General features: G+C 41.9%; 1 protein-coding gene across 1 annotated transcript in view; it reads left to right on the top strand.

Moving 5' to 3' along the window:
• Positions 1 to 21,209, top strand: part of TAF3 (TATA-box binding protein associated factor 3) — a 173,041-nt gene that overhangs the window by 4,823 nt on the left and 147,009 nt on the right. The window contains exon 2 of the mRNA XM_082738717.1: positions 102 to 344. Within this exon, the coding sequence (XP_082594843.1) occupies positions 102 to 344 (243 nt within the window). The remainder of the gene's footprint in view (positions 1 to 101; positions 345 to 21,209) is intronic.

Here is a 21,209-nt window from a genome sequence, read left to right as displayed (position 1 = left end):
TTGATTCTGAGCTACCTGCGAACCTCATACTTCTTAATATTTTAAAAAGTATTCATGGAATTTTCTTAAAATAATTGGCTTGGCTCTTGACTTTGTTTCAGATGGCCGGACAGACCCAATTTTGGATGACGTTGGTGAAGCTTTCCAGCTTATGGGGGTCAGTCTTCATGAACTAGAAGACTATATTCACAATATTGAACCTGTGACTTTCCCACATCAAATTCCTTCATTTCCTGTTAGTAAGAACAATGTCCTTCAATTTCCTCAACCTGGAAGTAAAGATGCAGAGGAAAGAAAAGAATACATTCCTGATTACATGCCACCCATTGTGTCTTCACAAGAAGGTTTGTGATTTTTTTCTTTGTTTTTTACTCCTACATTTGTAACGATTTTAACGCAATTTTAATCTTACTTTTCCTGAATTATATAAAATGCTTTGCCAACATACAAATTCTAGAAATGCAATCAAAATATTTTAATGTTGTTTGCAGACTAGTCTAACCTTTAAGCCAACAAACTTGGACTGGCATCACCCGGCGGAGCTATGGCACAGCGAAGGTTATGTCGGATGAGGCACCTGTTTCCTTTCTAAGTTTTCAGGCATCTCTTTCCTTTCTAAATTTCCAATAATAGATGTATTATATGGGAACAGGATATTAAATTGATTAGAAAATCTTTGCATCATAAAGGAAAATTGGGGTTGCTGTTTTCCTCTCTTATTGTGAATGTGAGTTAGATGATACTGGAAACAGACAGTGAATAAATATTCACTAGGCACTAGTCATGCGGATTTACCTTCATTTTTTAACGAGGAGTAGAAATATTTATTGTTTGGCCATACGTAATTTTTGATGAAAAAATAATAGCTAATCAGGCGTAGCTGTCAATCAAGGCAGAGTTCCTTCCTCCCTGCGTGATTTTACATGTTGATCATCTAAGTTCACTAAGGTTCTAAAGAGATACATAGTAATTTCTCATCTCTCATGCACATAATATTTTTTCCTTGTAAAGGTGGAAAACTTGCAGTTCGTTTCCTTTTTACATGTATGTTTGCACCATTTTACTTCCGCCAGCAATACTCCAAGGTTCCCATTTCTTGTAATTCGTTTCTTATAATCTCCGGTTCCAATTTAATGGCATCTTGGAGCGCTTGGAATAGTTGTACAGTCTGTGTGTCGGTGTTGCCATTTGAAAAACTGGGGAAGAACTGGCCCTATGTGGGGAGGGCTGACTGTGTGTTGGTGTCCCCTCCTCGGACCCTGCGGATCTTGGGTGCAGGGGGACCCTCCCGTGGAGCGCTGGTGCTGTCCGTGATGGGTCAGGGAGGCAGCACCGTACCCAGGCTTGTTGGTAGCTGTATATGTGTGGAAATTTAGATAGGCAGGTGTCCTAGTTTTCAGAGTTGAATGGCTTGGGAAGCTGATGTTGCTTCTCAGCTCAGCACTTGCCTGCTATGGGGTCTTGGGGATACTGGCTGAAGCAGGCACTGGTATCACCAAGCGCTTCACACAGAGCGCGCCTTCCGTAGATGTCCTTAAACTGAGTGAAGTGCTATTTGTGAGGTTTTCTCTGTGGAAGTTCGTTGCTTCTTCTTTCCAGGCCTACTTTTGTACTAGTAACAGCAGGACTTGCAAATCCACAGATATATCTCAGTCATCCCAACTTTCCATGGTACCTGCTTAAAATTCTCTCTCCTCACCACTGATTTTGTTGTTGTTGTTAGCTGTAGCCTATATCACCTTTGAGGAAATCTTGCTTTTTCTAGCCCTCGTGGGAGGTCTGAAACCCCTCATTCCCTAGTGACAGCGTCTTTGACCTTAGAAACCTGTATTTATAACAACTTCTCTAAACACATATTTGTTTATTTTAAAAATAATAACCATTGCATTTCAGTATCAACATTATCAAAGGAGGGTTTTTTGGGCAGAGGCCTGGTTAGTAGCTGGATTGCAGAGAATTCCGTTTTATAGACAGATCATGAATATCAAGCAGGCCAAGAATTTCCTGCTTTGCTCTTGTCCCTCAATGTGATTTAGTAAGCATCGGAGACATCTTCGTGAAAGCAGTGTGAAGTTAGCCCATGATACAGTAGCTGAAAGGCCACTCACAAGGACAAGAAGTACAAAATTTCTAATTGTGCTGAAAAAGCATGAATGGTAATTCAGTGCTGGGACGAACCTTATGGTGTTACAGAGGAGGAAACTGAGGGAGACGCGCTAACGTAAGTAACCAGCATGTCAGCGAGTCTCTGGGTGACGGGTGATGATGAGTCTGAGATCGGTGAATTAACCGTAAGTTTCACCAGCCAGGAATTCTGTGTGTGATCAGTTGGCATGTTTTTGAACCAAAACTACTATCTTCTCCATTTATAACATTTTAGTCCATTTTCTGTGGGCCTTTTGGAGCTTTCTAAATCTATTTTGTGGTTTGCCTATCTTTCTGAATCCTCTTCTGCCTCCTGTTTAACAAACTGCTTAATTTTTTTTTCTGGCCTTTTAAAAAATTTGGACTCAGATGGACATTTGATTAATCTTAACCCATGACTCATGCACAAGCTCATCATTGGTCCATGCGTAACCTGCATTTATTCACTTAGAGAGTTTATTGAATCATTTTTAATAATGTGATAAGCCCTGCCAAGCTCCCTACTGAAAACTAAGCTGAGGACTTTGATAGTCATCAGCATTTAACTACTTAGTCCCTCTCGTTTTATTTTTATAGCCTCCAAATGCTGCACAAGGAAATTCATGGTTCATGCTTGTAAATACTGCCCCAGAATCAATATCTGTATGTACTGTAAGATACCAAGAACGGAGTATGAAAAACAATTTTGGGATTTTAACACTGACTTCGGTCTGAAATTACTACAGTAATTTTTTGAGTCTCTCTTCTGAATTATTTGAGGCCAAAAAAATCTTATTTCATTTAATTCATTAATATAAATTATAAACATTTTGAAAGGAAAATAACATAAGCCGCCTTGAACATGTCTTTCTTCAGCTAACGGTTACAGATTCCCTCAGGAGCAGAAAGATTGCGGATTCCTAAGGTGTGCACAGGGTCCCGAGGATGCGAGAAGTGATAGTACAATAAGATGCTTATCAGACCTCTTCCTGCTAGTCAGGGAGAAGGTTATAAAATGCAGTCCTTTGGTTACCATTTTTTAATATAGCCTCCCAAGTCAGTGTAATAAATCATTCACAATCTGGAATCTTTTTTCTCCCCCACGGGTACAGCGTGTTAGAAAGTTCCCAGTATTCTGGTTAGCGGTGCGGAGCGTGGTACGGACGTGCATACCTGTGATCATCCTGCTTGTTCCCCGACTCCTTCATTTGCTTTTTAATTCCTTAAGAGTCACAGACAGGGCCAGACTTGGGTCATAAAATACAATGAGCGGAGTATGGTCACGAGACTACGCACTTCTCGATGGTTCAGCCGGGTTCGTGTCCGGAGAGCACGAGAAGAGCCTTGTCTGCTCGCAGCACTGTGAGCGCTCTGCCTAGGGCGTAGCAGCAGGTGGCCGTGGAGGAAGCCTGGGCCCCCGGAGCCACTCCGGCCTGACTCAGTGGCTCCGTGAGTTAATCATCTTCCTGGCTTGCTTTGCCTCTCTGAACTCCATAGGCGTCCTCTGTAAGAGGTTTAGTAATCCTGCCGCATGGACGTCCGCGAGCATCGCGTGAGAGCGGCGAGCGAGCCATTCGTGTAGACGTGGACAGAAGAGAAGGGCGAGTGGGCCGTTCGTGTAGATGCGGACGGCGCTTCCCGGAGAGGACGCGGAACCGTGATGTTCGTCCTCACTCGTAAGGAATTTCCTTCTCAGGTGAAACACAGTGTACATTTGTGAAGTGAGTCTTCAAGGAGAACTAGACCAGGACGGTGGTGGTCCTAGGCTCGGGCTGCAGGAACACACAGGTGACAAGGGGACTGGAGCAGATGCGGCCGAGGAGCACTCGGACCCCCCGCGGCTCGGGGTGACTCGGGAGAGGACACGGAGGGAATGTTTGCCTGTTGCATCCACTTGTAGGTTTAGACATGAGACCTCTCTGACGATGTTTTATAAACGCGCGTTTTGCTAAGACTGTTCCAGTGCTGATGGCTGGCACCCGGTGTGTTTTATCCAAGAACATTCTCTCCTCCGCTTGCCATACATATTTTCAGATTCACACGCGTAACATATTTTTTGCTCCCTGTTTTGTGGTGCTGAAGAATGTCTGAAAATAGCGTATTATGCCAGAGTCATGGTTGGGTTCTGAGGGTGATCACTGGATCGCTGGTCTGGGAGAGTCTTCTAGGCGGCCTGTTGATCGGTCCAAGCTGTCTGTGTGAGAACAAGAGAAGTAGAAGTCATTTGCTCGGCTTTCCTTACGCTAAGAAACGTACCCACCTAACCTTGCACTTGGTAAAGATACTGTGATGTTTTGGGTTTCTGGTTTTTTTTTTTTTTTAAATTTCTAAATGGACTTTTTCTTTAAAATAGTTTTAGCTTGACCGACAACTTGAGAAGGTAAGTACAGAGTTCCCTTACATGCTATACTTAGCTTCCTCTATTACTAATCTTACATTAGCATGCTACCTTCATTATAACCAAGGAACCAGTATTGATATGTTATTATTATTATTTTTTAAGATTTTTTTTATTTATTTGACAGAGAGAGATCACAAGTAGGCAGAGAGGCAGACAAAGAGAGAGGAGGAAGCAGGCTCCCCGCTGAGCAGAGAGCCCGATGGGGGGCTCAATCCCTCGACTCTGGGATCATGACCTGAGCCGAAGACAGAGGCTTTAACCGACTGAGCCACCCAGGCGCCCCTTGATATGTTATTTTAACTAAAATCCATGGTCTTTAGTGTTCACCTGATGTCCTTTTCAGGTTCCAGGATCCCAGCCAGGGTGCCAATGGTTTTATTATCGTGTCTTCTTGGCTCTTGTGGGCTGTGACTCCTCAGACTCTCCTGGTTTTCGATGACCTTGACAGTTTTAGTTATAGAATGCCCCTCTCCTGGAATTTGATCAGACGGGGCTTACTAGTTTTGGGGAGCAAGGCCACAGAGGGCAAGCTCACGTCATGTCAGGGGTGTGGGCTGTTGGTGTGGTTTGCCACTGCCGAGGTTGACTGGGACCGCCTGGTTCAGGTGGTGTCTCCCTTTGAAGTCACTCTCTCCCTCCTCCCCGGGCTGTCCTCTTTGGAAGGAAGTCGCCACGAACAGCCCGTACGGAGTTGGGAGTTAGACGCCCCCCGCTACAGGTGGACTATCTTCGTAAATTAAACTCCTCCGCGGAAGTTCTTTGGAGCTCTTTTGATTTGTCTCTTCTCCTCCCCCGGCTTCCTACTTTCATAATCGAGCCCTTCTGAAAAATAAACATTTACAAGTTTAAAATAACAAAAGTAACAGGAGCGTTGAAAAATAAAACATTGTCCAGGTATATGAAGCATAAAATGAAAGGTCCTCCTCACTTTCCGTACTCTCCCAATTCCCACGAGTAACCTCGTTCAACAGGTATGAATCCTTCGAGATCTTTTCACGTGAGACACTGTGACTTCTGAGTCAAGACTTGGGGTCTACTCCGAAGTCTGCCATTTATTTCTCAAGCTGTGCACTCTGACTTCTACCCACATCCCTTCCTTGGAACGGCACTCACTGTGACCACCAATTCCTACCTAATTGTCTGACCTAAATGAAATTTTTATCCTAACCGCTCTCTTGGGGGAGATGTAGCTTTGTGAATTATTATAAGGCAGATACCTCTTAAATCACATCCTAGTTCACCATAAAACTACCCCAGAAGCTCCTCCCAAACCCATGTGCCCAGCCGCACTCACAGCCCCTTGTCCGTTCCCTCCGAAGTAACCCCATCTGAAGCTCATAGGGGTTACTTCTTGCCTTCAGTTCTATCAGTCAACTGTGTAGCCCCAGCCCCTTTAGCGTAAGCCACCCCCACTTACATAATGACGTGTCTTCTAAGTCGCTTTTCCTATGCAGGCCCCCACCTCCCAGCCCAATCCCTGCCTTTTTCTTACCATTTATTTGTTGGGGAATCTGGGTCATTTGACTGGAACGATTGCCCGCAGTGGATTTTGCGGGTGGTGTGCTCATAGTGCGGTCCGGTGTGTTTCTGCACATTGGCAGCGAGAATCTCAGGCTGGATCAGGCTCTGGTTTAGTACCTTCGGCAAGATACACGTACTGTCGTGTTCCTTCGTCAGGAGGCGGATACGCATGTCTAGTTTTCACTTTTTTGACGTTAGCGGTGTTGACACTTATACTGCATAGATGCATCAATCCCTTGGAGTTGCAAGGTTTTTATTTCATTCTTTCATTAGAATAATTTTCCGATGGTAAAGTGCTCTTTCATTTTGTACCCTCAGTTTTCAAGGTAATGAATTGGTTTTTTATCCATAGGTGATAATTATTTATTAAATATCATTATGAACTCGTAGGTTTAAGCATATTTGATAGATTTCTTTCCTTACAATATTTACCCTTATTGCAACTCTGATTGTCCCCTCTTTGGCGAGTGGCAGCCTTTTCAGTCTGCCTTCTGAATCCTTTTCACATGGCGCTAGTAGTCTTTGATGGCATCCTTGCAGCCTGGTGTATCAAAATGTCGTAGGCTTATCTTGTGTGTTCTTGTCCCGCACTTGGAATCCTTTTCCAAGGAGTCCTGGCTTCCAGAGAAATGGCATTTCATGTCCATGATCTGGGCACTCGGGGTACTTGTTAGAACCGTTTCTAGGCGGTAAATATTTGTACTCAAAAGTATATGCGCACATGTGTGTGAATGGATAGACCAGGGGCGGGGTGCCTCATGAGTCCGTACCGACATTTCCAATTCAGACTCAGGCCTGTGGGGTTTTTTACTGTTCTGTCAGTAGATACTTTGTCCATAACTAAGAATTCTGGTTCCCAGGCATGAACAGGAGGATATAATTAGATCATCCCATAACCACACTTCCGCTGCATCTGAGATGACGCATTCAGTGGTAACACTGATACTGTTGTCCTTCATGATTACTGGAACAGGCTAAATTTTCTTTTTCCTTTTGCTCTCCTGTTACTCATCCCGATTGTCTGTGATCGCACTATATGCACACCGTCAGCTCATACAGCTACTTTCTTGAGGTCTGTCACCTCATACCTGAGTTTTTCTAATGTTGATTTGTGTTCTTTCATGCCTTTTAGACCATTTCAGAAGAGTCCAGTAGTGTTTTCATCTGTCTTTTTGAGTATGTTTTTCTCATGTACTTTTGTTGTCTGTAGACATGTTGTGCTGGTGTTTAGTCTCCGTTTTCTTAGGGAAGCTGTGTGTGTATGAGTGTAGCTTCAGAACATCTAGAAGGAAGCTCGCAGTGCTCCCTCTCCTGTTCAGTGTGATGCGCAGGACAGGCAGCTTGCTCTCTGAGATTTTCTGTTTTCTTGCTCCACTTGTATTTGGATCTTCTCTCTCTGTGATGCCAGTTTCCCCTTCTGCTTGGTCGTGATGTGGTCCTAACAAGTCTCTTCTCAGTGGGCTCTGTCCTGGGCAGAGCAGTGGCGGGTCAGACGTGAAAGCTCAGGACTGGACTCCTGAGCCTCCGTAGCCCTTGCCTTGGCTTCTGTGCCCACCACCCCCCTTTCTGTCCTCATCCTGGAAGAAGTCACACCCATGCAGCTTCTGGGCCACTCTTCACACGTTGGTCCTCGAGGCTTTCAGGGAGCACCTCTTGGCTTTCTGCGGTTCTGCTGTCTCTGGCTAGTCTCCCCGTGGCTTCTGGCCATGTGCCCCACACAGACAGGCCATACTTAGCTTTTGTGGCCCTTGGTGGTCGACCCTCACCCCTCGTATTTTGCTGCACTGCGTGAACTCTGTCCCCTCATTATGTTGCTATATTTTTATGTGGCACTTTGGGAAGATCCCAGAAGTACTTTGCCACACCTGCCACTTTTCTTCCCAGGATTCCCTTCATTGAACCTTTTTGCTGAATGTATCACTGTTGGGCACTTCTTTTTCTTCAGAGACAAAATACTCCTTAATTAATTCTCTGTGCCTTTCATGGGCTCATTTTCATGACTTTTCTGCCTCTAAACTGTGGCTGCTTCTAAAATTTGATTCTGGACCTGTTGCTTTTCTCACTGTATATAGTTTCAGTGGGTGATTGAATCTACTTTCATGGTTTCAAGAACCAGCTGTATAGAAGACTCCTCAGACTGTGTCTCCTATCACGCCTCTCAGACTCTCTATCCTGTTGGCCAACTATTTATTGGTTTTCTTTTTCTCAGGAACTTACACTGGTCTTGCTCCCTCTTTCAATCCTACATTTATTCTACGTTCCACCTCTTATTGCACAAAACTAAAGTCCTTTGAGGCTGCCTGAGAAGTAAACTCAAGACATGGATCAAGGAGCTGTCCTTAGGGAAATTTCTTCAGAATGTTGTGGAAACTGTCTCAAAAAGTAACCTGCCCGAAGTCCCACAGTTGTTGAGGGGCAGAGAGGTCAAGTCCTAGATGTCTCAGTCTTAGCCTACTGTCCTGTGTACCCTTTATCACCTGGTATTATTCTCAGAATAGAGGTATAAGAAAAGAGAAAGGTTTATCTTGTGACTCTTCAAGTTTTTTTCTTTTCTTTCACCCTGACCTCTTGAATACTGGTTACTGGGGAAAAGTCATGTTTTGATAACATCTTATTTGATTCTCTTACTCATGTTACTTTTCTTCTGACTTATTGTCATCCTTTGAAATAGTTTTTATCTAGAGCATAAGGAGTACAGGTTTTTTAAAAATTGGGTCTCTCTGGCTTTGCATTCAAACCAACAAAATTAGCCCTAAGGTAGAGATGTATGCATTTCAAGACAGAGGATAAATGTACCATCATGCTCAGATATAAGAGATCATAACTTATAGTGGACTTGGTCAGAATTCTCTTTCCTACTCAAATTTTTTCCTTTATTCTCTCTGGATTTATAAAAAGAAGAACACATTTCCAATATTACAGAAAGATAGTTTTTATGTTTCTAAACCCACAAAGTAATCATTTCAAGTGTCTTAGAAAAATTAAGTATTTTGATATTTTACTTACTATTTTTCCCTTGCAGGCATCCAGAACCACAACAACAACAAAAAAAGATTTTATTTTTGCCCACAAATTTCAAAATCTCCGGAAATTAAACATCTCTCTTGTCCAGTTACATTTTTCGGAATATTTCCCACACTCAGGCGTGTGCACAAGTGCGTGTGCGTGTGTTTTAGGAGCAGGAGGTCAATCAGTCGTGGGGCAATAGATGTTACATGGCTGATAGTCTAATGCTTTTGTTGTAAGTTAGGATTTATTCTGTCTTGCTTTCCTGAATTTGAGTCTTTTCAGGGCAGTAATTGTATTTTCTTTAACTAATTACCTGCCTTAGCTACATAGAGCTTTCTTTTTTCCTGATAAAGCAATATGAAGTGGTTTGCTTCACTTATAGTGCCTATCAGCTGCTCTTGTGCCAGTGGTGCCACAGAGGAATCAAAATCACTTTGTCATTCGTTCACATAGTTGTGGAGAGCCTGCTGTATGCCAGCCATGCTGCGTATTTCTGGAGATACAGAGCTGAACGGAGAAGAAAGGGCCTTCCTAGAATCCGATCTATATGGAGAAAGAGAGATCAGGCTAATATTTACATATGATTTTAATTTATAACATGGGATATCTACCCAGTATTCTATAAGGAGTGAGGGAATCAGTGGATATTTCTAAGAAGCTGGGACAAGCTGCTTAGATTAGTGAATTCTGGTGACAATGAGAAGGATAAACTCAAGAGGGAGGGGCTGTGGGGAGAATGTTGCTAGAGCTGCCTATAGTCATCCAGGGCAGAGCTGTGGGGCCTGCGTCCTGACTGCGATGAAGAGGAGGGGCTGAGAAAGGGCCGGATTTGAGAGCTACTGCGTGGCTGGGAATCGGTGATAGGTTGTAGAGAATCAGACAGAGAGAAGAGCCAGGGTTTGGGAGACTGTGTGGGTGATCTGAATATCGAGATCGTAAACAGACGGGCCTGATCCGGAGTTGAAACTTAGACTGGATCTCATATCCCTCAGGCAATGGTCTACCATAACCATGTATTTATTTTTGAAAAAGGTATCAGGTGGAGTTCAAGGCTACGTAATCCGTAATCCGTCTTGAACCTGAGACTCAGTGCGGACTTGAACCTGAGACTCAGTGCGGACTTTGTTGCTTGTTAAGGGCCGTGGATACACTTGCTTTAAGGAAGCCCAGGTTTACTCGTTGTTCTTATTGTTGCTGTTGCTGGTCTACTCACACAGTTTACACTCTGTGTCAGGCACCATATTGGGGGTACAAAGGCTCTCCTTCCACTGACCTCAGGTGCAGTGAGCATATTTAACCACGACCCTGTTTGTCATTGTAGGACACTGAATTAACATTCATTGAATTCTTAGAACAGAAATTGCTGGAAAACAGCTGACATTAGTGTTTTTTTTTTGTTGTTGTTGTTTTAATTTAAAGATCAAACATTAAGTTTTAGTTTACGAGGTTAGGACTTTGAGTGCCAAGAATTTCTAACTTTATTTTATTGAAGTATGACAATTTAAAGCCATTGTCTCACTTTCTCCCAAATAGAGTGTGCCTGCTCACTTTTTCTTCTGTCCTGGTTGCCACGTTTATGAAATGGGAATAGTAGCCTCCATCGGATAGTTGTAAATGAATGAGAAAGATGTTATCTGCTATGGTGGATCTTTAATACGGTCTTCTTAGAACCTGCCACATTTACAGTCTGTTCCTGAAGGTCTCAGCACCAAGTATAATGGTGGCCATGCCATGATATCCAGAAAAAAGACCACGTACAGGTCAGGCAGTGTCCACATTTGTGATGTCGTCGGCCCTAGTTCTTTCTAACATGGAAACCCTGACGTGGTGTGTGGAGTGCCGTGGCGTAGAGTAGGCTCAGCTCGTACCTCTTGGGGGGACTTTCCTGCATGCCTGTGAAGTGGGATATTGTTCCAGCTGGCGTGGGTCCTTTGACCCTGAAGACCGTAGCATAACTCCAAATTTTATATGATTGATCAGCTTCAAGAGAAATAAAATGACACAGGTGGCTGTGCAGATTGTATCGGCCAGAAGTCTACAGTCCCCTCTTAAATTTCTGTAGGTCTCTTCCATTGTTTTTTTTAATGATAGACTTGAGTTTTACTGATCTACTTTTAGGAACTTTGAATCGACTTCTTCTAAACCACGGACATATTTGAGAATTTCATTTGAGATAATTCAAATAGTTATTTCCATCTAATTTTACCAAAGGAAAGAAGCAGTAATTTCCTTCTCTTTTTTTGTTGTGAGTGTGGTGATATTCTGTGACTGTGTTGGTTAATTGTTCCTGCTCTGTGCTAATACACTGCCATGGGCACAGTTAACACTCACTAATTATTTCTCATTCGTGTCATCAGACTGATTTAAACTTATAATTCATTTTTATCAAGCATTAGTAGTAAAAATGTAATGGTTAAATATACACAGTAATATTTAATTATCCCTTTTATTCTTGCTGGAGACTTCAAATGCTACAGCATAAATAAGAATATTGATTTCTTTTTTTTAATGTGAAAGTGACGGCAGTTCAGTAGGTGGCAGTCTTTCCTTTTCTGTTAGTGTTAATGACTCTCCAGTTAAATGATAAAAAAACATTTTCAAAGTCATAAGAAAAACCATACAACTTAAACCATCACTAGCTTCTTTTAGAAAGAAAAATAACAACTTTGTTATTTCTGTGCAACTTTGTGAGAGCAGTTATAAATGAATAGATTTCATATTTATTTACCTTAGGAAACTTGTATCCAGAGAAAATTCCTTTTATCATTTAGCAAAAGCCTTAATGTTATTCTTTCTGAAACTTGATTTTCTTTTTAAAAATGTGAAATTATTATCCATTAGTATCTACTTTCCTTCCATGTTTTGATTTTTAAACGTTATCTTTAAAGTCCCATTAGAGGATACTTACTTTAAAAAACGAAGGCACTTTTCCTGACTTAACGTATCAGTTTTCCTGATTTTTCAGTGTGCCCGTCCCTTTTTTTTAATTCTGAAGAGACTATTTGGTTAGTTGAAATAACTAGTACAGTTCTCTTTTACTCTTTTTTATTCAGCATTGTTTGTGTTTTGTTTTTTTAACATAACATTTTTGTTGTGTTTTCCTTGAGCAGTTCCTACTCTTTGAAAGTATTGACATTTCATGATATTTATTCCCTCTTAAAAGTTTAAAAAAGAACAAAGAGAAAATTACTTTAAAAAAAAAATGAAATAAAGCTCATTCTATCCTGCTATTACCATATGGGTCCATTGAGCTCTTTTGCAAATTTAAGTTACATTATACAATCTTACAGATTATATTTTCCTATATCCTGAGATCATTTGCTTATGTATCATCATAAGAATTACTTTAATGACTCATCACTGCTCATCAATTATTCCCAACTATACTTAAAAAAAAAAAATGATGGAGTCACCTAGATAAGGATGATCCAATAGTGAAGTAAATTGTCATTCTTTGTTTTTCTAATTGTGGGACCAGAGTATTCTATTCTACCTCAAGAATGTATAAGAGAGGCTTGAAAACACCATGTTTTGGTCTACTTTCAAATTTCATTGAATATAGTTGAAAATGTGAAATTGTTCATTTTCCACTTACAGTGGAAAAGAGAAAAACTGGCAGGTTTTACAGTTAGGAGACAATTGACGATGTTGATGATGATGTTGATGAAGAAGAGGAGAGGAAGAGGAGGAGGAGGAGGAGAAAAGAAAGTAGTTGATTATATGAAAGAAATCTCGGACTCTGGGTCTTCAGATGACCATGTGCTACGTGCATTTTCAACCTAAAATTGGCAACTGCATAGTGTTTCTCAGGACAAACAAGGAATAAGGTTTTCTTACCCAGTTAGTCATTCATCAGGAAGTGCTTCGTGATGCAGTATTTTTGTAACAAGAGCCAAAACCATTTCGTTCTGCTAAAAGGATGTGTGACAATATTTTTTTCATTTTTCATGCTCTTCCACACCAAAATGTACATGATACAAAGGGTGTGCTGTGTTTATAGTCTTACTACAATTTCTGATAAACTAGTTTTCGCTCTCCTTTTATTCTTACTTATGTAAATGATGTGTAAGATGGCTTAAAAATATAAAGGCTCCATTGGACCCAGATGTCAAATGGTAATAGCTGTTTTTCCTGATGGACTGGGGGTTAAAGTAAAAAAAAGACTTGTCAGATTTAATGGTACCATTACATTTTAACACTTCTTTTTCGCGTGCAACCCTAATTATGTCTGACAGACACAATTGGGAATAGTGAGAAGGAAATAGTAGTTCTGCACCAATCAGCAGCGGAATGAAACACTCCGGAAGTCCCAGTGCCATGGTAAAGGAGAAAAACTCACTTTTCATTTCCTCTCCCGTACAGTGTGTTCAGATTAACTTTAAAGGAGCCCGGGATGTAGGTCGGAGACTTGGTCTGCGGCTGAGTGTTACCTGCGTGTGGAGCCCGCCTCAGCAGGCCTCTCGTCACCAGCTGACAGACCTGGGCCCGTCCCCCGAGAGCTGCTGGATCTCCTGTTGCAAGTTAAATATGAAACAGGGAGACACTTAGGTTTGCGCTGAAAGGCTTTCTGGAAGTTGAGCTCCACATGAGCTTGTTAGCGCGCTCACTTGTATCAGGGCTGACTTTGTGGGGAAGGAGAGGCTGGTCCTGTCCTTCGCGGGGGGACAGAGGTGCTTTGGGAAAATACAGTGCGTGGCCTAAATGCTGTGCCTTCACGTGTGTGTGTGGTACCTGTCGCACGTCCTCTCGCGAGTACTGGGCAGTCGTCGGGCCTGCCAAGGTGATATCTAATGTCCTGTGGCAGGACAGCCTGTCAGCAGATGTATGTTTATGGTTTCACAAACGTTGAATGTTTCAACAAATGCTTCACAGTGGGGCTGTTTGGAGACTTTGTTTTTTCCCCTTCGTCTTTCCAGACTTTAATCGCAAAAAGAAATAACACGTGGGGTGAGGGACAAGAGACCAATTCTGGATTGGGTGCAACGTAGCAGACACCTGTGACAGGTGGCTGGCCTGACTTGGTGGTCACAAGAGCGTGGTGCTGCACACTCCTCTCCAGCATCGCCCGCACGGACTCGTGTACGCCTTGTATTACAGTTTTTTCTCATTTTTGTTCATTTGTTTGTTTAGTTCATCCAGGGCACTACTCTACTTTGGAACAGAAAGTTCTTACAGAATTATTTATTCCCATGGCTCTGCTATTTACCGGCTCCCGTGACAGTGCAGCGAGGTGCAGGGTATCCCCTGGTGGGAAAGGAGGAAAAACCGAACGGTCGATTCCTCCACCTCCCGAAACGATGATTTTATAGAGAAACAGTTCTCGCCTTTCCCTTTGGTGTGCCTTTTATGGACAGTGCCTTACGGGTCATTACTGTCCTCTTTCTGGGGAGAAGCAGACTAAGGTGTAGCGATGATAGAAGCCGTCAGATCACACGCCAGTAACTGGGGGTCCGGGATTTGAATCCAGGCACTTTGACTCTAAAGATCCAGTGGCTTGTTTGTTTTTAATTACTGAATAATTTTTATACTTAAGTTCTATTTCTCGGGGTGCCTGGGTGGCTCAGTGTGAGTGACGCACTTTTGATTTCGGCTCAGGCCATGATGTCCTAGGTCTTGAGATGGATGCCCCCGCCATGGGCTCCAGGCTCGGCTGGGAGGCGGCGTGGGATTCTCTCTCCCCCTCCTCCTCTGCCCCTCCCCCCCACTCACCATGTGCGTGTGGAGGGGGCACACTCTCTCTCAAATAAATAAATATATGTTCTATTTCTATAAGTGATATTCCCATTTATTTATAACGTTGAAAGATTGGTAAGGAAGACCTTCGACACTATACCACTGGTTTCGTCCTGTAGATCTCAGACTTCTGGGAAGACTTAGGGTTATTTCAAGGGATATGTGAATTTATATTGCATAAAGCATCATGTGTAGGCTAAATAAAAAATACATATAAATGTATATGTACATATATGTGCATAACTAAATGTGTAACAGTGGTTTGGTTCCTAACATGCAAATTCATTTAGTATAACTTAGTTAATTAACTAGTCAACTAATTAGTTAATTAACTAATTAACATACAGTATAATTACATCTGTATTGTTGGGGTTCTTGAAAGCTTTTGATTGAAAAAAAGAAAAGTGGGTATTTATTAGAAATGATTGAGAGCCATTGAGTGACAGATGACAGGATTTGCCTGACATCTGGATTCCCATCTCTTGATGAATCCTCTGTTGAAACCTCTCAGCCAACAACAGCAATGAAACTCGGTGTTATTTTCTGTTTTCAATGCTATACCTCTAGGTTACATCTTTGCTGTGTTTTAATTAAGAAGCTCACTTGACAGTTACCGCTCTGTTCATTGAGTTGGTCTCATGAATGAGAGCATTCATTTTATTTTGGGATGGATAGGACAACTCGTGCCATCAATTTGGGGAAGTCCTAGGTGGGAGGCAAAATTCATACCATACATAAATTTAAAGTAAAAAATTGATAGTATTTAAAATACTGGCTTTGCAGTACATAGTCCTTTATTAAACTTATTCAGCACATACTTTTCGATCTCTGGTTGTGGGTGCCAAGCTCTATTATGAACACAGAATACTTAATACTTAAGTGAGCAGAGCAGACAAAATTCCTTCCCACTATGGAGTTTACACTTCACGGGACGGAGTAGACAGGAATAAACATAACAGTATAAGTAAACTGTATAGCAGTCTGCATAGTATTTATTGGGGAGGGTACTGTGAGAAAAAAAATAGAGCATGACAAGGAGAAATGAAATGCTAAATGTACATTGTACAAAAAAAGGAGGGAATATTTGTCCAGTATGCTAATAATTAAATTCGTTAAGAGGTTGTTTGCATAGTTGACAATCATGTGAAGTTCTCACCTGACTTTCCTTCTTTTACTATAGTTTAAGCCAGAAGTCAACAGACTCTTTCTGGCCAGCAGCCTGATTGAATAAATAAAACTTAATTGGAAAACAGCTATGCCCATTTGTCCAGACCAGGATGAAATACCTAAATATAGTGGCAGCAGACATTTTCCAACTAAGTAGCCTTGTCAGATCCCTCTAAAGTGAAGTCCCCGCTTCAGAAGCTCCCAGCCCCACTGACTCACTCAGAGCTCCCAGCTGGCTTTTTAATTCCACTCTGAAACATGAGCAGATAATCGGGATTATCAGACAATTGAAAAAGCTGCTCATGTGAAAGAAAACGAAACAAACAAAAAAGCAACCTGGAGGAAGCAGAATTATGCAAGGGGGGAAAAAACAAAACAAAAACTTGATAATACTTCTTTACTAATATCCTCAGAGACTTAAAAGGAAATACTGTAACCGTGAAGCAAGAACAGGACACTGTTTTTGAAAAGGAAATGGAGAAGGAGAAGGAGCAGAAGCAGCAGAAAACGCATTCATTCCAAGGCCAAAAGAGCCTTCAGGAATTAAAAGTCATGGTAGCAGAAATAAAACAAAAAACTCCATATAGAACTAGAAAGTACAGGTATAGAAAGGAGAACAAAACAGATTTTAAAAGGGAAAAGTTTTGTTAACCATTATAGGACGCATCCAGGAGAGCTACTGTCCGAATAGCCAGTCTCGGGAAGGCCCAGAAACAGTGGACCAACCCAGCAGCAAGGAGCACCGTCAGAGCCAGATCGTTGTCTTGAATTTATTTCTCCCTAAAAGGAACCAGGGCTCCTCAGAAAAACGGCTGTTTCCAAGTCTGGGCCGGATATCTACAAAGTGTTCTAGAACATCTTGTCATACCAGATAGCAAGAAAGCCATCGAAGACTGGGAAGAGAGTATCCAAAGGACTAAAAAGCCAGTTTAAAGAGGGACCCATTCACTGTCGTTCTGGTGTCTCACAGCTGCTCCCCTCTGTCTCCGCCAAGAAGAAAGTAAATGCATTCCCAAGTTTGTGATAAATTTAACCAACATAAAAATGTGTGGTACCCGATTTATGAATAATACTAAATACTCCTTCCTATTGTAGATTCCATGTAGGCAACTGATTTTTCAGAGCATGCTCTTGCTGGATTTTGCGGCTGACAGACAGGTATTCTCTTATGTAAATGAGGAAGACAAAAATGAAACTAGTATGTGTGTTGATAGGATGAGGGATTTCTTTGCGGAGTTAGATGCTGGTTTTTGAATTCTGGCAGAATATTGTTTCTTTTGTGTGTGTGTGTGCTATTTACAATGAATGGCTACAGGCACAACACACTTTTAAATTGAATCTGCATTTTCAGCATTTTCTCAGTCACTTTCTTAAGCCTAGATAATCAACAAAACAGTAAATCCTTCTGTGTTTTGTAGCATTAACCCATTTCCAAGGTGTAAAACCCTCTCCCCCGTTGGTCAGTTTCACTGAATGCAGCCTTGGAAGCGAACTGGCGGCTCACGTTATCCTACAGTCTTCTCATATGGGTACAGTAGTTGTAAATAACCAGAAGACAGGCATAATCAGGAGGGATGAATCTAAGCATTCCTTTTTCTTTTCATGTAATTTAATTAATTGTAAGCACATAATATTTAACTCTAAATCTTTTTTTAAGATTTTATTTATTTAATTTTGAGAGAGAGAGGGCATACAAGCAGGAGGAGAGGGGCAGAGTGAGAAGCAGACTGCTGGCCGAGCAGGGAGCCCGATGCAGGACTCGATCTCAGGACCCTGAGATCATGACCTGAGCTGAAGGCAGTTGCATAACTGACTGAACCACTCAGTCAGACACCCTTGGCTCTAAATCTTATCCCTACCCCAGCACACACTAGGCAGGTCTGCCTTTTTGCAGTAGGTGTGTATCTGGAAGTTGATGTGACTCAAATTTTTAAAAATAGAATTTAAAATAAAGACAAAATGCTCCCTATTTAAAAGGTGCTTGCCCCAAATTCTCTGTAAAGTGAGGAATCCTTCTGTAAAACAAGCAGCGATCTAAGTTTCAGGTTAGTTTTTTGAGGACTATCTACACACACAAATAAGGTCATAAAACCCAAGAGAACTAGCTCGAACCTTCAGCTCACTAGAGGGAAGATAGGTGGTGCCTTGTGTTTAGAATATTATGATAATGATATTATATTCCATCATAAAAGAGTAACTTGAAGACTATAAATTTTCTGGTGAATGTTCTAAAATTTCTTTTGAATTTACTTCTGGATGAAATCAGATCTCCTCTTTTCATTTGAATCAATACAAGTAAGCATTTAATTTAGTTTCTAAGGTGCTGTTATTTGGATGGCCATGCTGACGCCTAAAATAAAGGAATGTGAAAGTAAGGAAGAAGAAGAAGGACAAAACAAAGATTAATTGACTGAAAATGCAGGCTCATCAGCAAGCCATACAAATCCTTTTCTGAAACCGTGTCTTTCCTATCACGGGGCCATCGTTTTATCCCATTAGTAAGTAAGAACTGTTTTCTCTCTCTCTCTCTCACTCTCTCTCTCTCTCAGACTATATGTCTAGGAGAAAGTTCTTTGGAATTGGAGGAGAAATTGGCTGGGTGCCTACGGAATAGCAATAGGTACTCCCTGAGAGTCAGACTTGGTGCCGGAAAGTCTTCGGGACATTAAAGTAGACACTGGATAGTGTATTATTTGGTGAACTGTCACAGGACTCTACTCAGACCTGTTCTCAAGTTTTAAAAGGCATTTTGATTTTATGTTGCTTGAATTCTTCATCCTATTTGTGAGTTATTTCATGAAAGGGTGATTGTATTTTGATTTGAGGGAAATAATGACTTTTTTCTTTCACACGGGTATAAATATCATCCAAGAATAGCTCTTGGCTCTCCCTTAGCTTTTTTACATGATTATTTACCTCAGTATCTTAAGTGATGTTTTGTTAAGCTTGAGAAAGAAAAAGGTAGGAGAAAATCAGAGAAGTTATGAAACTATTAGCTTTCTAAATTCATTAGGGGAGAACTCTGCTTTTCAGCTCTACCACACTCCAGGGTTCTTTGCAGCGTTTCTAGAAAAAAAATTTTTTTTTTTTTTTCTTGGCGACCTCAGGAGTTTCTCCGAAACTTTAGCCATTTGTCAGTTGAGTTATTTGGGGGAGGCAGGAGTAGGGAAGAGTAGAATTAGAGGATATGTGGGGTTAACGGCTTACAAATAGGTTTGAATGGCTTCCGTAGCCCATTACCTTTTGAACTCTGTTTTAGTGTAAATGGGGATGTGAAATCACACTACTACTCTCTCTTATATCCCATAGTAAAACATGCTCTTTCAAAATAGTGACTGGTCTGGTTGTTAAAAGAAGATCTTCCCCAAAGAATTGTAGTGGTAGAATAGTAAAATCTTCATTTTCATTCTAAAGCCACTGATTTATGAATCGTCAAAGAAATGAATGATATTATAGGCAATTTCCAGTAATTTTGTATAATTTGGACTTGGATTCTGTCACTAAATTACATATTTCGTTTCTCTTTTTGGCACTTGGTGCTTTAGAACCCCCTGTATGACATCATAACTTAGGTCAACTATGCTGTAGTTATTATCATTGACAGAGCGGATTTATTTTTGGAGAATAAAAAACTCCTTAACTAGTTTCTCATGGGTTCTGGTCATTACTGATTAGCTGGGATGCCTCTGGCTCTTGTATTCACGTGTGTCTGCAAACCGGAGCACCAAGCCTGAGTCAGAGCCTCAGCCTGATCCCCAGATTTCCAGCTCTGTCGTGTTGAAGTCTTAGCTTATAACTGAGTCCTGTCTCTTTGTTTTAATACATCTGTTTGTTTGATACATCTTTTGTTAACTAGAACGCACTTTAGGGTTGTTGTGAGGTTAATACATGTAACACACTGAGGACAGTGCCTGGAATCTAGTCAAGCGCCCAGTAGATGTTTCGAACCATTGCTGGTTTTCATGTGAATGGCATCATTGCTGGGTCCTTGGTATTACAGTTTTTTCTCATTTTTGTTCATTTGTTTGTTTAGTTCATCCAGGGCACTACTCTACTTTGGAACAGAAAGTTCTTACAGAATTATTTATTCCCATGGCTCTGCTATTTACCGGCTCCCTTGACAGTCCAGCAAGGTGCAGGGTATCCCCTGGTGGGAAAGGAGGAAAAACTGAACGGTCGATTCCTCCACCTCCCGAAACGATGATTTTATAGAGCAACAGTTCTCACCTTTCCCTTCGGTGTGCCTTCTATGGACAGTGCTGTCTGACCCCAAGTGACCAAGCCCCTCCAGCCCACTTGTTTCGAGAAACAGGATGCTGCCGAATGCCAACGTAAGCACAAAATGCGGATAATCTCTTATGGTTTGCTGTAGTCAAACTTGGACTCAATGTGCCTGCAGCTAGGGCTTAATTGTAGAGGCTCGCTGGCCGCAAGTTGCGAGCAGACAGCAGCTGACACTGTTTGCGGCACTCACTGTCTGCTTTGAGTGGAGCTTAAAGTGGAGTTTCTGTTTGGACATTTAGGAACGAACCAGCTTATTTTGAGCACCCACCATGTGTTCTGGTCTGCTTATTGCTTCGCAGACATCGTCTGTTTAATCCTCACAGCCACGCTGGGAAGTCGCTCTTGTCATCCTCATTTTTGACAAAGAACTGCGACCTAGACAAGTGACCTGATTGTCGGAGGTCCTGCGTTTCTTACGTGGCCCAGCCGAGTTGTAGAGACGACTCTGCAGGACTGTCCCTGTACAAGTCTGCTGTTTCTTCAGTAGTCTTGTATCACACAAGTACGAGTGACGATTGGGATGCATAGGGATTCTCAAAATTAATGTTGTCCCTCTTCCGGTTAAAGGTAGAGACTTGTCAGTGAGGATGACATCAGAGGCTTTGCTGTCTACAGTGTGTGTGTTTGTGGGAGTGCGAATGTGTGTGTGTGTGTGTGTGTGTGTATGTGTCCTGCCCTACTGTTTGCTTCCTCGCCTTCTAAAGGTCTTTATTCATGCCATCTTCTCACCGAGACTTTTCTAGAACACTTTGAGGATTGTAACCCCTCCTCTTTTTTTTTTTTAAGATTTTATTTATTTATTTGACAGAGAGAGATCACAAGTAGGCAGAGGGGCAGGCGCATAGAGGGGGGGAAGCAGTCTCCCTGCTGAGCAGAGAGCCCGATGAGGGGCTCGATCCCAGGACCCTGGGATCATAACCTGAGCTGAAGGCAGAGGCTTTAACCCACTGAGCCACCCAGACGCCTCTGT

The sequence above is a fragment of the Mustela nivalis genome (genome assembly GCF_964662115.1).
Source record: "Mustela nivalis genome assembly, chromosome: 7".
Classification (NCBI taxonomy): Eukaryota; Metazoa; Chordata; class Mammalia; order Carnivora; family Mustelidae; genus Mustela; species Mustela nivalis.
This window is presented reverse-complemented; position numbering and strand designations above follow the sequence as displayed.